This window comes from Tachypleus tridentatus, chromosome 10 (assembly GCF_004210375.1).
Source record: "Tachypleus tridentatus isolate NWPU-2018 chromosome 10, ASM421037v1, whole genome shotgun sequence".
Classification (NCBI taxonomy): Eukaryota; Metazoa; Arthropoda; class Merostomata; order Xiphosura; family Limulidae; genus Tachypleus; species Tachypleus tridentatus.
In genome coordinates, this window is record NC_134834.1 from 52,826,029 (window position 1) to 52,838,318 (window position 12,290).

The following is a 12,290-nucleotide window of genomic DNA, read 5'->3' on the forward strand; positions in this document are numbered from 1 at the left end:
AAACAGCGCAACGTCACAAAAAATATATTTTAAAGACTTAAATAGTATGTCTTATGTTGAAACTATAAGAAGGCTGCTATTGTCATGGTAAATAAATGTAAAGGAAAATTAGAGCCAAAGACAACAAAATATTCAGAACATGTGATATAAATGTTTGAAACAACAAAATATTCAGAACACGTGATATAAATGTTTGAAACAACAAAATATTCAGAACATGTGATATAAATGTTTGAAGTTCTCCATTGCTTCCTCGAAAGTAATAAGATAATTCGTGTTTACAGATTTTGTGTCACTTCTAACATCGTACAAAGTTGTGAGTATTCAAACTGCCATCAGTTTTATTCCAAGTAAATACTAACGTTGTAATCTGCAACTAACTGAAAATGCTTGACTTGTTTTAGAAAAATCGTAAAGAAGATGTAAGTTTCTAATTTTTTGGCAAGTAAATCAACTCTTAACCCCTTATATTTTGTGTCGGCCGTAGACAACAGGAATAAGCGTAGAATTTCTCAGGCAACACACTTTAGATTTCAACCTATAACATTTACAATTCTATGCTACTCTCAAACCCAGAACCTCTCATAAAATATTTTGTTTGTTTGCTGAATTTCATGCAAAGCTATTTGATAGTCATCTCTAATGTAGAAGTGATAGACTAGAAGGAGGGCAAATCATTGAGTCTTAAACTAATTTTTACCAATAAAAAAATGGAATAGACCAAACATTATAACGTACTCATAGCTGAAATGGCAAGCAAGTTTGGTGACAGGATTCAAACCCATGACTGTGCATTGTGGATCAAGTACCTTAATCTTCAAGTTATTGCAGGGCCTCTCATTAAAAAAAAATAATTAATACTTTATTTGCCAATTTTGTTGCTTTATTATTAAGAATTACAAGTAACTCTGTTCAAGTTCAGAAGTTAAGAAAATGCTATTTAGTTATTGAAATATTTAGATATTTGGATTTAAAGTAAAAATAAAACTATTGTATGCTTATCGTCATAATAAAATATTTCTGTATGCAAAAGTCTATTTCGTTCCATCTTTACACTTTTTAGCTCTTTTACAAAATATAAGACTTTTGGTATACTCACTCTTTAACTTCATCACTGGGAAGAAATAGATCAAAGTCGGTAAAGAGAATTTGGACCCTCTCACGCCCCCTACCGGTGAAGTGGTACACGCAATGAATGTTGCCTGGGTATGGTCCTGAGTAGTTGGAACTCGTAAAGGTTCCGTTTTTGGAGTTGTCACTGTCGAATGTTTGTGTACAAGGTGACGCTGTTGAACAAAGAGATGAAGTGTATGAGTGACGTAATTGTGATGTATAACAAATAAATAAAGAGAAGGAAGAGAGACATTATTTTATTATTTATCTGATAATTTTTGTGACATATAATTTACATATCACTGCCATTACACTACGAAGACAAATTTTGTTCCTGAATAGTATCTGTTATTTCTCAATCGCCTATGTTGTAAAAGTACAGAAAATGGCCATTATTGCCTTCAAACTTTACTTTTGTGACATGGATAATGAAATTTAGAAATTAACCTATTTTTTGTGTAACAACGGGCACATTTGCACATTTTCATTTACATAAGGTCCGAATAAAACAATGTATGAATCAAGATTTATATGTATTTATACTAAAGTTATACACAAACGTTTAGAAGTGGGTAGTTTTTTGAGATTTGCGACTGTAATGTAAATCACTTTCACGTATCAGCTCCCAAATATAGTCTCCCATCATGTTTTTGTTATACGCTCCCAGGTCACAAAAGTAAAGTTTGAAAAGAAAAATAGGTCTTTTCCATTTACTTCAGGCATAATAAATTGGGAAATAACACCTCCTGCCCAGGAACAAGAAAAACTAAAAAATTTGTTATGTAGTGTTATCGGCTAATAACCCGTTATCACATGTTTTAGTTAAATCTTAGTCAAAGAAAAATATTTTGTTAATTTCATAACTAATATATTTAAAAACAATGCCGTTGATGTTCCGCACATTCTTAATTTGAGTAGAAAGGAATTTAGCTAATGTTTTGACGTACGTACTTATCGGATCAGTAACGAACAAGATATTTAATTGGACAGAGAAAACAGAACAAAAAAACGAAACACTGTGAAAATGAGCGCATAGTTCGTGTATAACATTTCACATGCGATCGAGCTTTGCTTCATTTCTCACAGTGCTCATCTGTTTTCCAACGTTAATAAGGTCAGCAGCCGGAAAGAATCTTCAAGAAAGAAAACCAGTCCTAAATTACATGTCACTGACGTGACACAAGTGCCGGAAATTAATATCCAGGATTAATATCCCGTAGAAAAATGTTGACGGCTTAATATTATGCTGTGCTATGATAATATACATATAACACTGCTGGAAACATAAGAGTATATTTTAAGAACTGATATGAAAAATTAATTTTCGTTGAGTTTGAAGAAAACTATCTTTAATTTAAATGTGCAAGATTTAAGAACTAAGAAAATAAAGTCAGACTGATTTATAAAATAAAAATTATATTTGGCAAGTTTGTGTCCAAACAATGTCTTTAAACTGATATTTTTAATCCAAATGAACCAACCTTTAAGCCTTAATTGGACTTTTACGATATCTATTCAATGGTTTATTTATTTCTCTGTATTATTTATAACTTATTAAGTAATCCAAAACAGTTTGCTTAATTTTCAAGTTATAATTTAAATTGAAATAAAAAAACGAACAGTCACTACAACGCAAATTTTACAGGCGACAATATAGCTTTAGTACATAAATATCCTGTTTGAGTATCAGTTTAAAAGAGCAGTTCAGTTGAGAACAATGAACACCTCCTAATTACTGGAAAACCTGATGGAAACTTGTTTCCCGTGTTGATACTTTTCTCACGTGACTCCATCATGGTATTTTTCTTGTACAAATAACACAAAATGTTTCAGGAACTTCTTTTTTAGAATTATAAACGTAATTTTCGTAAGGTAAAATAAAAGCAAGACAAGTTTTAAGTGGTTGACACAATGTGATGTTGAAGAAACGTTCTGGTTATCAAATTTCTTACTGGCTTTATGTCCTTCGCTGATACAGCAATAAGTCTATGAAATTACGACGCGAAAATCAGGGGTTTGATTCCCCTTGGCGGACTTAACAGATAGCCCGATGTGGCTTTGCTATAAGAAAAACACAGACAAACACATACTCTCTTTCTCGTCCGTCTTGATGGTTAAGTTATTCGACTCGTAATCCGAGGGTGATGGCTTCAAATCCTCGTCACACCAAACATGCTCGCCCTTTCATCCATGAGGACATTATAATGTGATGGTCAATCCCACTATTTGTTGATAACAGAGTAGCCCAAAAGTTGGCAGTGGGTGGTGATTACTATCTGCCTTCCCTAAAGTCTTACGCTGCTAAATTAGGGACGGCTAGCGCAGATAACCCTCGTGTAGATTTGCGCGAAATTCAAAAACAAAGAATGAAACTTCTTCACTTACTATTCAGTAAATTTAATTCTTGGCCCATATACACCTATATACAAATATGTAGAGAAATATTGAATTTAACAATACTAGAAATAAACTTTTACTAGATATCTCAAATATTATTAAAATTTCATTATGTTACTGGGAATTTTATTTTAATTTGATAAATATAGTTGAAAGTAAGAATCTAATTTATCTTAGCAATATTTTATTTTATTTAAACATACTACTGTTCAGAAAAATAGTAAACACGCTCACGGAGAATGTTGCGAACTAGCTATACTAAATAAAAAATGTGATCTTTCATGAATTGAATACTAAACATCCACATTTAAATCGATATATTGCCTTGATCAGTAAAAACAAACCAATGTTCTTTTCCAAAATATTTGATTGACGACAACTATGAAATAGCTAAAATTAAATTGCATTAAGTATTTGTAATATAACATTAATAATACATCTGATATAAAATTCTTCAGTTAAAACAGTAACTATACATATCTTTAGCCTTCAATTGTAACTTAAAAAACTACACTAGGTGATAGAAGAAACTTAGGAGAAAGTCTATTTTAACTACTGTTGTATACAATAGGATTGTTTTCTTGCTCTTTTGGGTGGTGTCATATTTGTATTGTTATTTTCATATAATAAGGGGTTTTCATTTCAAAATTATAGATGGTAAGCGCAGAAGACTCTTCTGTGTAGCTTTGCGCAAATATCAGAAACAACCATTTTTAGATTGTCCTAATATTTTTCCCACAAGTTCTCCATGTAGATAAAAAATATTATTATTGAATGAATGCTCTATGTGTTAATTGCTAAGTAAGAGCTTCCAACAGTTTCCTACTTAATAGAGTGTTTTCTAATCTCTTGTGAAACAAATCTGCTTCGTCATTGACTTACTGCATTTAGATTTAAAGGTACATGTACATCAATTTGGATTTTTAAGACAAAATATCTTACTGCTGTGGTTTTCTGATGAAACTGTCAATTAAAAAAATAAGGTAAAAGTCAAGTTATTTGCTCATAACTATACCTACCATGAACATGTTCAAACTGTAATTGTCAAACTGTTGTGGCGTGAGTTGAGCCTGTGTTAGAGCTATGGATATTAGTGCTGATTAACCAAATTAGAATTTTTTTGATATAACAAAACATTCTTATTGTCCACCAATTTAAGCTGTGGGTGCTTTATAAGAGTAAATCACTTAACGTGGATAGTGTATAATAGAACGTCCCTCATTGCAATTCAAAATTAGGGATAGTAGAATATAGTCTTAGGAGTTTCGCCATAAATATAAGTAGAGGTATAACTGGTAATAAACCACTTAATGGCAAGTCGCAGTAGATTACACATCATTCAATATGTGTATTAGTTCAAAATTAGGAACGATAATGCTTTATTTTGCTTTGCACGAAAATTCTCAAACAAACACTCAATACGTATGGTCCTTAATAAACTAATTATATCATTCATTACACCACAAATAAAACAAACTGAAGAAACAAGACCTTCATGGTGTGCCACAGAACATCTTAAATCAAACGATTCACAATTATCAGTAAGCTATGATCAAAGTTACAACCTATAAAAATCAAAACTGAAAATTGATCCAATAATTAACTCAGTTAATTTAATATACCGTTCTTAGTAGGACTATACAGAGTCATAAAACTAAAACTTGTAATGAATAGACTGTAATTCATCAATATCAGAGCACCCTTGCTATTAATGGTATTTTAGAACATAAGTCGACCAAGTAAATACGGAGAAGTCTTATACCGTCAGCATTAAATAACGTGTGTGTGTTTCCTTATAGCAAAGCCACATCAGGAAACCTGCTGAGCCCACCGAGGAGAATCAAACCCCTGATTTTAGCATTGTAAATCCGTAGACTTACCGCTGTACTAGTGGGGAGCTTAAATAATAATAATAAATAATATAATTTCTAAATTTTGTAATATTTTGCTTAGTTTAGCAAGAATTTGATAATATTTTTAAAAATCAAAATTCGCCTAAGCGAAAATTAAAAGACAGATTTTTCGAAACCGATTCGAACCACCAAATAAAAAAAAATAATATTTGTAGATTTAAAGAACATTTAAATGTTAAATGTCATGTGTATCGAACAACGGCACAATTACTAACTCCTCTAACAATCCCAATGTCACTAGCATTAACTTGTTGTAAAAAACACACAAAAGGTATTGTCCAGTCAATTTCCAATTTGCAATGTTCGTTTACATTAAACTAGAGCAGTTTTATAGCTACCGAATGGAGTTCCTATGTCTAATACCTCTATAGAAACGTAAAAGTTCCTGTCAAAGTATCCTTAAAGAGAAAATAAAACGTAGGCAACTGGTGAATACTTTACAATAATGAAGAATGACTTAAAGTCATTTCTTAAGTACTACAAACGTAATCTGATGCTTAACCTAACTAAAAACTTTATTCTGGACTGATTAAAGGGAATGGCTGGTTTTAATCAATATTCTTACCGAGAAGGATAAAGATATCGCTCTCTTGAATAATATTAGAAATCACATGTTTCAATCACTTTGTGAGGGCTTTCAATATAAGATATATTTTCCTGCTCTTTGTGGCATTTTCTCATCACATATAATGGTGCATGAATATTAATTATTCTTGCACGTTAAAATGTTTCATCACTTAATTCAACAGGTATAGTGTATTCATTTTTTTTTCATAACTAGGCTTATTTGTAGGTTATTGGATATATTCCCAGTCTTGCACTAAAATTACATTAACATTTTAGAAGTATCTGTATTTCCATGTAGGAAGAGATAGAAGTGGAAAATAAAAGATTTGTTATGCGAAATGTATTTGCCTTTCCGCAGTTTCTTTAATTCTAAGCACAATTATATAGGTGTGTAAAAATCTATTCATCTTTGGCTCCAGACTAATTTGATTAGCTCACCAAGTAAAGTAACGAAAGTAAGAGAAAGTAATAGTTAGAAACACTTAATACGAAAAAAAACGTTTTTTATCATAAAATTTTCTAACTTACAGAAATATTTATTCTTTATTCAACACAACTGCTGCCTATATACTTTTGGTTTAAGTTTCCTTCAAACCTCATTCGAACTGTATATATTTATTTTGACTTGCTTGTCTTCTGATAAAGTTTATATTATACTGTTATATTTAAACAATCATTAGATCTAACCTAATTTAAAAACTCTGCTCTTATGCACGCAATAATAGTTAGTTGAGGATACCCTATTACAACCACTAAGTACATCTATTTCGCACCAGACTAGAAAACAGCCTGGCTCTTGTACTGATTGTAAATCAGGCGATCACGACCAGCTTCTCGAACCACACTAGACAAGTAAGCGAATAACTGTCTCATAAGTAGCCATGACTGCCACACTTAGAAAATGCAAGAAGACTCCTGGATTAAAATCACGTTCCTAATGTCAAAAAAGCAAATGTAAGAAACTTGTATACATCAAACTAACTATAAGTAAATAAAAAAACAGAAAAATAAGATGATATATTATATCCGATTCACCACGATACATGGACAATTCGATCGATAAAAGGACGGTATATTTGTGTTGTCGTTTGTTTGTTTTTTTGTGCATGCAAATTATTTGCAGTTCCAAACGTAACCTCCTGCCTATATACGTGGTATATCAGTTTTAATAATGAATTATTTTACACAACTATATCAAGTTCGAGCTCATGTATGAAAACTAAGAATTCTAATAACTTATATAATAACTTGTATTTTAAAGTCTTGTATAGAAATAAATTTAAATTATATTTGTAGAATAACAAATAAAACAAAATAAGCATGCGATTTGTATTTCGTAGTAAATATCAAAGTAAAAGAAACACACACACACATGTTCAGGAATTACTGAGTGTATTAGAAATAACTTTGATGAATACATTTGTAGGCATTTAGTAACATTTAGTTTTAGGTTATAGTTACATAATGAGAAATGTCCGTTTCTTGTTAAGCAGAACTCTAATGACAAATAAACCACTTTACGGGAAAACATGTACATAAACAATTCATTATTGACTCTACGCATGATATTGTGGATTAAACGTATCTATAAACTACTTTTATTTCTCTGTTATTATTTTTTAGAATGCTGTTTTTAAAACATGAGGTGACTCTATAACTCTGACGTGCACTGATTAACTTCGCAGAGGACAATAACAATAGCGTGTGTGTGTGTGTGTGTTTATGCGTTTTCTTGTAGCAAAGCCATATCAGGCTATTTGCTGGGTCCACCGGATAGTACTAGCAGGAAATATCACACCGAATTAGATTTCTGACTTTAAATAAGTTGAAAGCCCAAACGCAATGTAAAAACACAGTTTTTATTTTAAAATATATAATAATAAAAAGTATGTTAATACGCTTATCAACAGGTAATGCAGTAAACTTAACAGAGACCTCCCGCTAAATGATGCACAAGACGATCTGAAATCAATCTACCTGAAAAATATTAGTAAGACTGGAAAGATACAACTACTACTTATGAAATACAATAGCTTTATTTGTCCCAGTGCGCATAATTCAGTGTTGTTCATCCCAACGTATCACTCGAGGTATAACAAAAGTCTCGTCATGGTTAAGATTACAAGAACATCCACACATCGTATTTCAGCTATGTTTACTACAACAATTCTTCCTACGAGCAAGTGTATGTGACACCATAGAGGAATGACCTAGAGTAGTGTGTAACTAGAGCGACCGCAACGTAATCACATTTCGTAGCTTTCTTTATTTTTAAAAACTGTAGAAAATTCTTGGTGAGCAAGAAATGCCGCCCATCTATATTGCAAAAGGAAAAGAAACACACTATTTAGTTTAATTACATATATACAACAATATATTTGCAAGTCACCCACATAAAATATGTTGTTGTTTTTGTTGTTTTGAATTAAGTACAAAGCTACACAAAGGACTGTCTGTGCTCTGCTCACCACGGGTATCGAAATCTGGTTTATAGTGTTGTAATTCAACAGACATACCGCTGAGTCACTGGGGGGCCACATGAAAGTTTCAACGTTACACTAAGTTATGTGCAACCTATTCCTTAGAACCAGCATTAACAATAAAATGTTGCTCGTCTAAATCTTTTATTTCTGCATCTTTAATGATTTGTAAAATGGCTTCACTTGTTTATTAAAAAACATATATTTTAATTATAAATAACTTTAAAAACATAGTGAAACTAAACCAAATCAGAAAATAATATTATTAGAACGTATAATAAAATAAATATTATCAAGAAACATATTCAGTTAAATTAATTTCAGAACAATAGCTATCAAATACATTCAACTAATTAAACGTAAAAGTCAGAAAGAAAATAAAAATAATGAAGGTACATTTTGACCAGCGCCGTAACCACGAAATATTTTTGAAGTGGAAAAGGCTGGTGAGCAAATTACTTGTTAATTATTTGTGTTGTGAAACAGCACAAACAAACACACTAAAATATTATTTTCTCTGACGTTTGAGAGAAAGGGATAAGATAGAACCTGGTAGCATGGAAGAACTATTCAAATGTGAGGACCCATCAACTAGCCTCAAAAGCCACGCATGTGCTCAATTACTGTCGTACTAATCACCCTTCTGCCATATATTATCTCCAACAATCATTGGTAAAGTTGATTTTGATATATAAAAAGCTATTGTTAAGCCTTAATTCCAATTCAATTGAAGATCAATCTAAGATAAGTTAATTCTCAATATGTGTATGTAAGGATACTAATACAGTATACTCTTCTGTAATTATTGTTAAGAATTTCTCTTGTCGAGTAGTTATGATTCGAGTTATGCATAAGGTTTTTTAGTGAAAGCCATCTTGCAAGAACGAGTTCAAAAGCACCGTAAAATGAACAATCAGTTTGTAATTTAACCTAGTTTTTTCATACAATATTTTGTACAAACAATAAAGCTCCAATCGGATTCAGATACCGAAGGTTACAATACATGCTTTTAGTTCATTACTTTTAACCCTTGAAAATTTACTAATTACCTTGATTCATCGTCAGTATTTAAAAAAAAAAAGACAACTTCATGATGAAGCATACGTTTTTTCCTTGATTATATAATTAAACAGTATAAATATGAAATATTGCTGTAATCGTTTGGCTTCTTATAACCCTTCAATTATGTGGAAAACTGTTAACTTTATCAGATAGTGAGACTAGAAAGGCACAATATTTTTCATTATTATTGAAGAAAAACCTTTATAACATTCTTTCCTAATTTTTTATTTTTAAACTGTTCGTCATATGAATTTTCATTTGTTTAGTCTTCAACGTTAGCAAACATATCAGCAAATAAGGCCAAACTGACAGACATACCATTATCTCGTTTATTCCAAGGCAAGGCTTCTCCAGCCGTGATGTCAAGCTCCATCAGGAAACTCAAATACGTAACAATGCTTATACTTTGAGGTAACATTGGGTTTAGTAATATAAGGAAGTATTTATCAGGGCGCTGTCTTTAACCTTCAGCAGATAAGGTGTTACACGTTACCTGGGATTCAGATCGATCAAAAAAGAAATAAAAAATTCAAATGTGTTTCGAAAACGGATACTGTCATCTATCTCTGTATGAATGTATATACGGAAAAGCTTCCTTGTCTCAGTTCCAAGCGGCAGCTTCTCTAAACGAAGTCTGCTGGTTCGATGCCTACAGGGTACGAGGAGGAAGGAGAAAGCTAGATTGTGCGAATCTAAAGCGCATGTGCAATTCGTACTAGAGGTTCGCACAAGCCTAAATGGGATTTTGTGAATAATATCAGAATAACATTCTCGTGAAAAGTTGTGAATATGTTGCTGAAAATTTAATATATATTTATATTCTAATCGATGAATAAGCAAAACGTGTATTTCCTATAAACAATGAAATTCCAACTTGTTTTATTTTTATGAGAAAATATAAAAAAAAAACTAGATGATCAGAGAGCGAGTAAAACATTAATAAGTTTCATTACACAAACGGCCGATTGAAGTATTAGATTGGAAAATATGTTTTACCATGGTTACATTAACACAAATATGTATACTGCTATTTCACCTGGAGATAAATATAAGTATGTTTACCCCTAAGTCAGAATGAGTGTAAAAATAAAAGCGTTCAAAAAAATAAAATACGCACTTATATATCATTACAAATATTTATACACGTATCTCAAACAGTTTATATTGATAAAAGAGTCACACGAAGAGTCGAAACGTTGCTGTAGACTGACAGAACAAAATACAGTCTCAGAGGGATGGCAGCCTGTCATCAACACCCACCGACAACTTTTGGACTACTCTTTTACCAACGAATAGTGGGATTGACCGTAACTTTATAACGCACCTACGACTGAAAGGATGAGCATGCTTGGAATGACGGGGATTCAAACCCGCGACCCTCAAATTACGAGTCGATTGCCTTAACTACTTGGACATGCTGTGCCCAGCTAACAACTAACAACATTGTAGCAGCAACATCTTAATTTTTCAAACAGTTCTTTATGTATTGGATGTTTTGGTTGTTAGATTATAGTAATTGAAATATACAGTCATGTGAAAATGTTAGGACACCCAATGAAAGCCTGGGGTTTTCTTTAGCTTGATTTCTCTTTAAACTCTTCATATGCTTACTATGGACGTTTGTCGTACATCGTTACTTTTAGGAGTATCAGTGCTTTGGCTAATGTTAACGTTTGACGTCTAAATATTAGTTTTAATCAGTCAGTAGGTATCGGTTGTCGTAACGTTAACAAATAAGTCTGAAAGTATAACTCTTACAAAAAATTAATCTCTCAGGTTCTTTGTGCATCTTACATCTGGTAAGATATATTTCAGTGTCATAATCTTGTAAGAAATCTGTCTCTAAATCTATCTGCTGACAGATGTAGAATTAGGGTCAAAATTATAAATTTCCTATTCACAACTGAACGGTATATTTACTTAGCACTTTAGCAGAGTGTCTTTTTATAGACGCTAATACACTTTTGGATACTTCTTTCCAAGCATTAGTTAATAACGTGGAATTTTTATTTGATAAGTCTGCCCTTAGTAAAGGAGATTAAATGTCAGCTTCCTTCTCCATACTATGTGTAAACAATCCTTTGATAATTTGATGGTTTAAACTCCAAAAAGCTGTGAAACAATACGGAATCTATAGGCTTAAAATGTATGCTAAAATAATGTTGCCTATAGATGTTTTTCCAATATTTCTTCTAATAAATGTGCATATATACTCCTTACATATACACTTACATACATACTTACATACCTCTTAGATATATACTTACATACTTACTTGTACAGTCATGTGAAAAAGTTGGGACAAGCCTATGTATTTTGTAACATTTTTGGATATATAGATATTTAATCTCAATTCTAACAATAGTGAGAGATCATATGAATATAACCAAACAATTAAAACTGAAGAAAAGACTTTTCAAGATCTTCTGTAAATGTAATTCTACAAAAATGCATATTCTAACTGAGGAAAAAGTTAGAACACCCCCATATTTATTCCCACTTAAAATGGCTCAACTCACAACGGGTGTATCACACCAGGTGCACATGATTAGAAGATCGTTACTCAGCATTTTGAATGAGGCTTGCCCTATTTAAACCTCAGACATTTAGGTTGGTGTGATCCTGACTGTTGAAGTGAGAGTGAGCACCATGGTGAGAGAGAAAGAGTTGTCTGACGCCTTCAGAAAGAAACTTGTAGCAGCTTATGAGTCTGGTAAGGAATTTAAAAAGATCCCAAAAGATTTTGAAATTAGCCATT

The 12,290-nt window shown here is 31.9% G+C and overlaps 1 protein-coding gene across 5 annotated transcripts in view; it reads right to left on the bottom strand.

Moving 5' to 3' along the window:
- Nucleotides 1–12,290, bottom strand: part of LOC143229284 (suppressor of lurcher protein 1-like) — a 200,675-nt gene that overhangs the window by 53,851 nt on the left and 134,534 nt on the right. For all 5 annotated transcript variants that reach the window (XM_076461412.1, XM_076461411.1, XM_076461410.1 and 2 more), the window contains one exon: nucleotides 1,100–1,286. In XM_076461412.1, coding sequence (XP_076317527.1) covers nucleotides 1,100–1,286 — 187 coding nt within the window. The remainder of the gene's footprint in view (nucleotides 1–1,099; nucleotides 1,287–12,290) is intronic.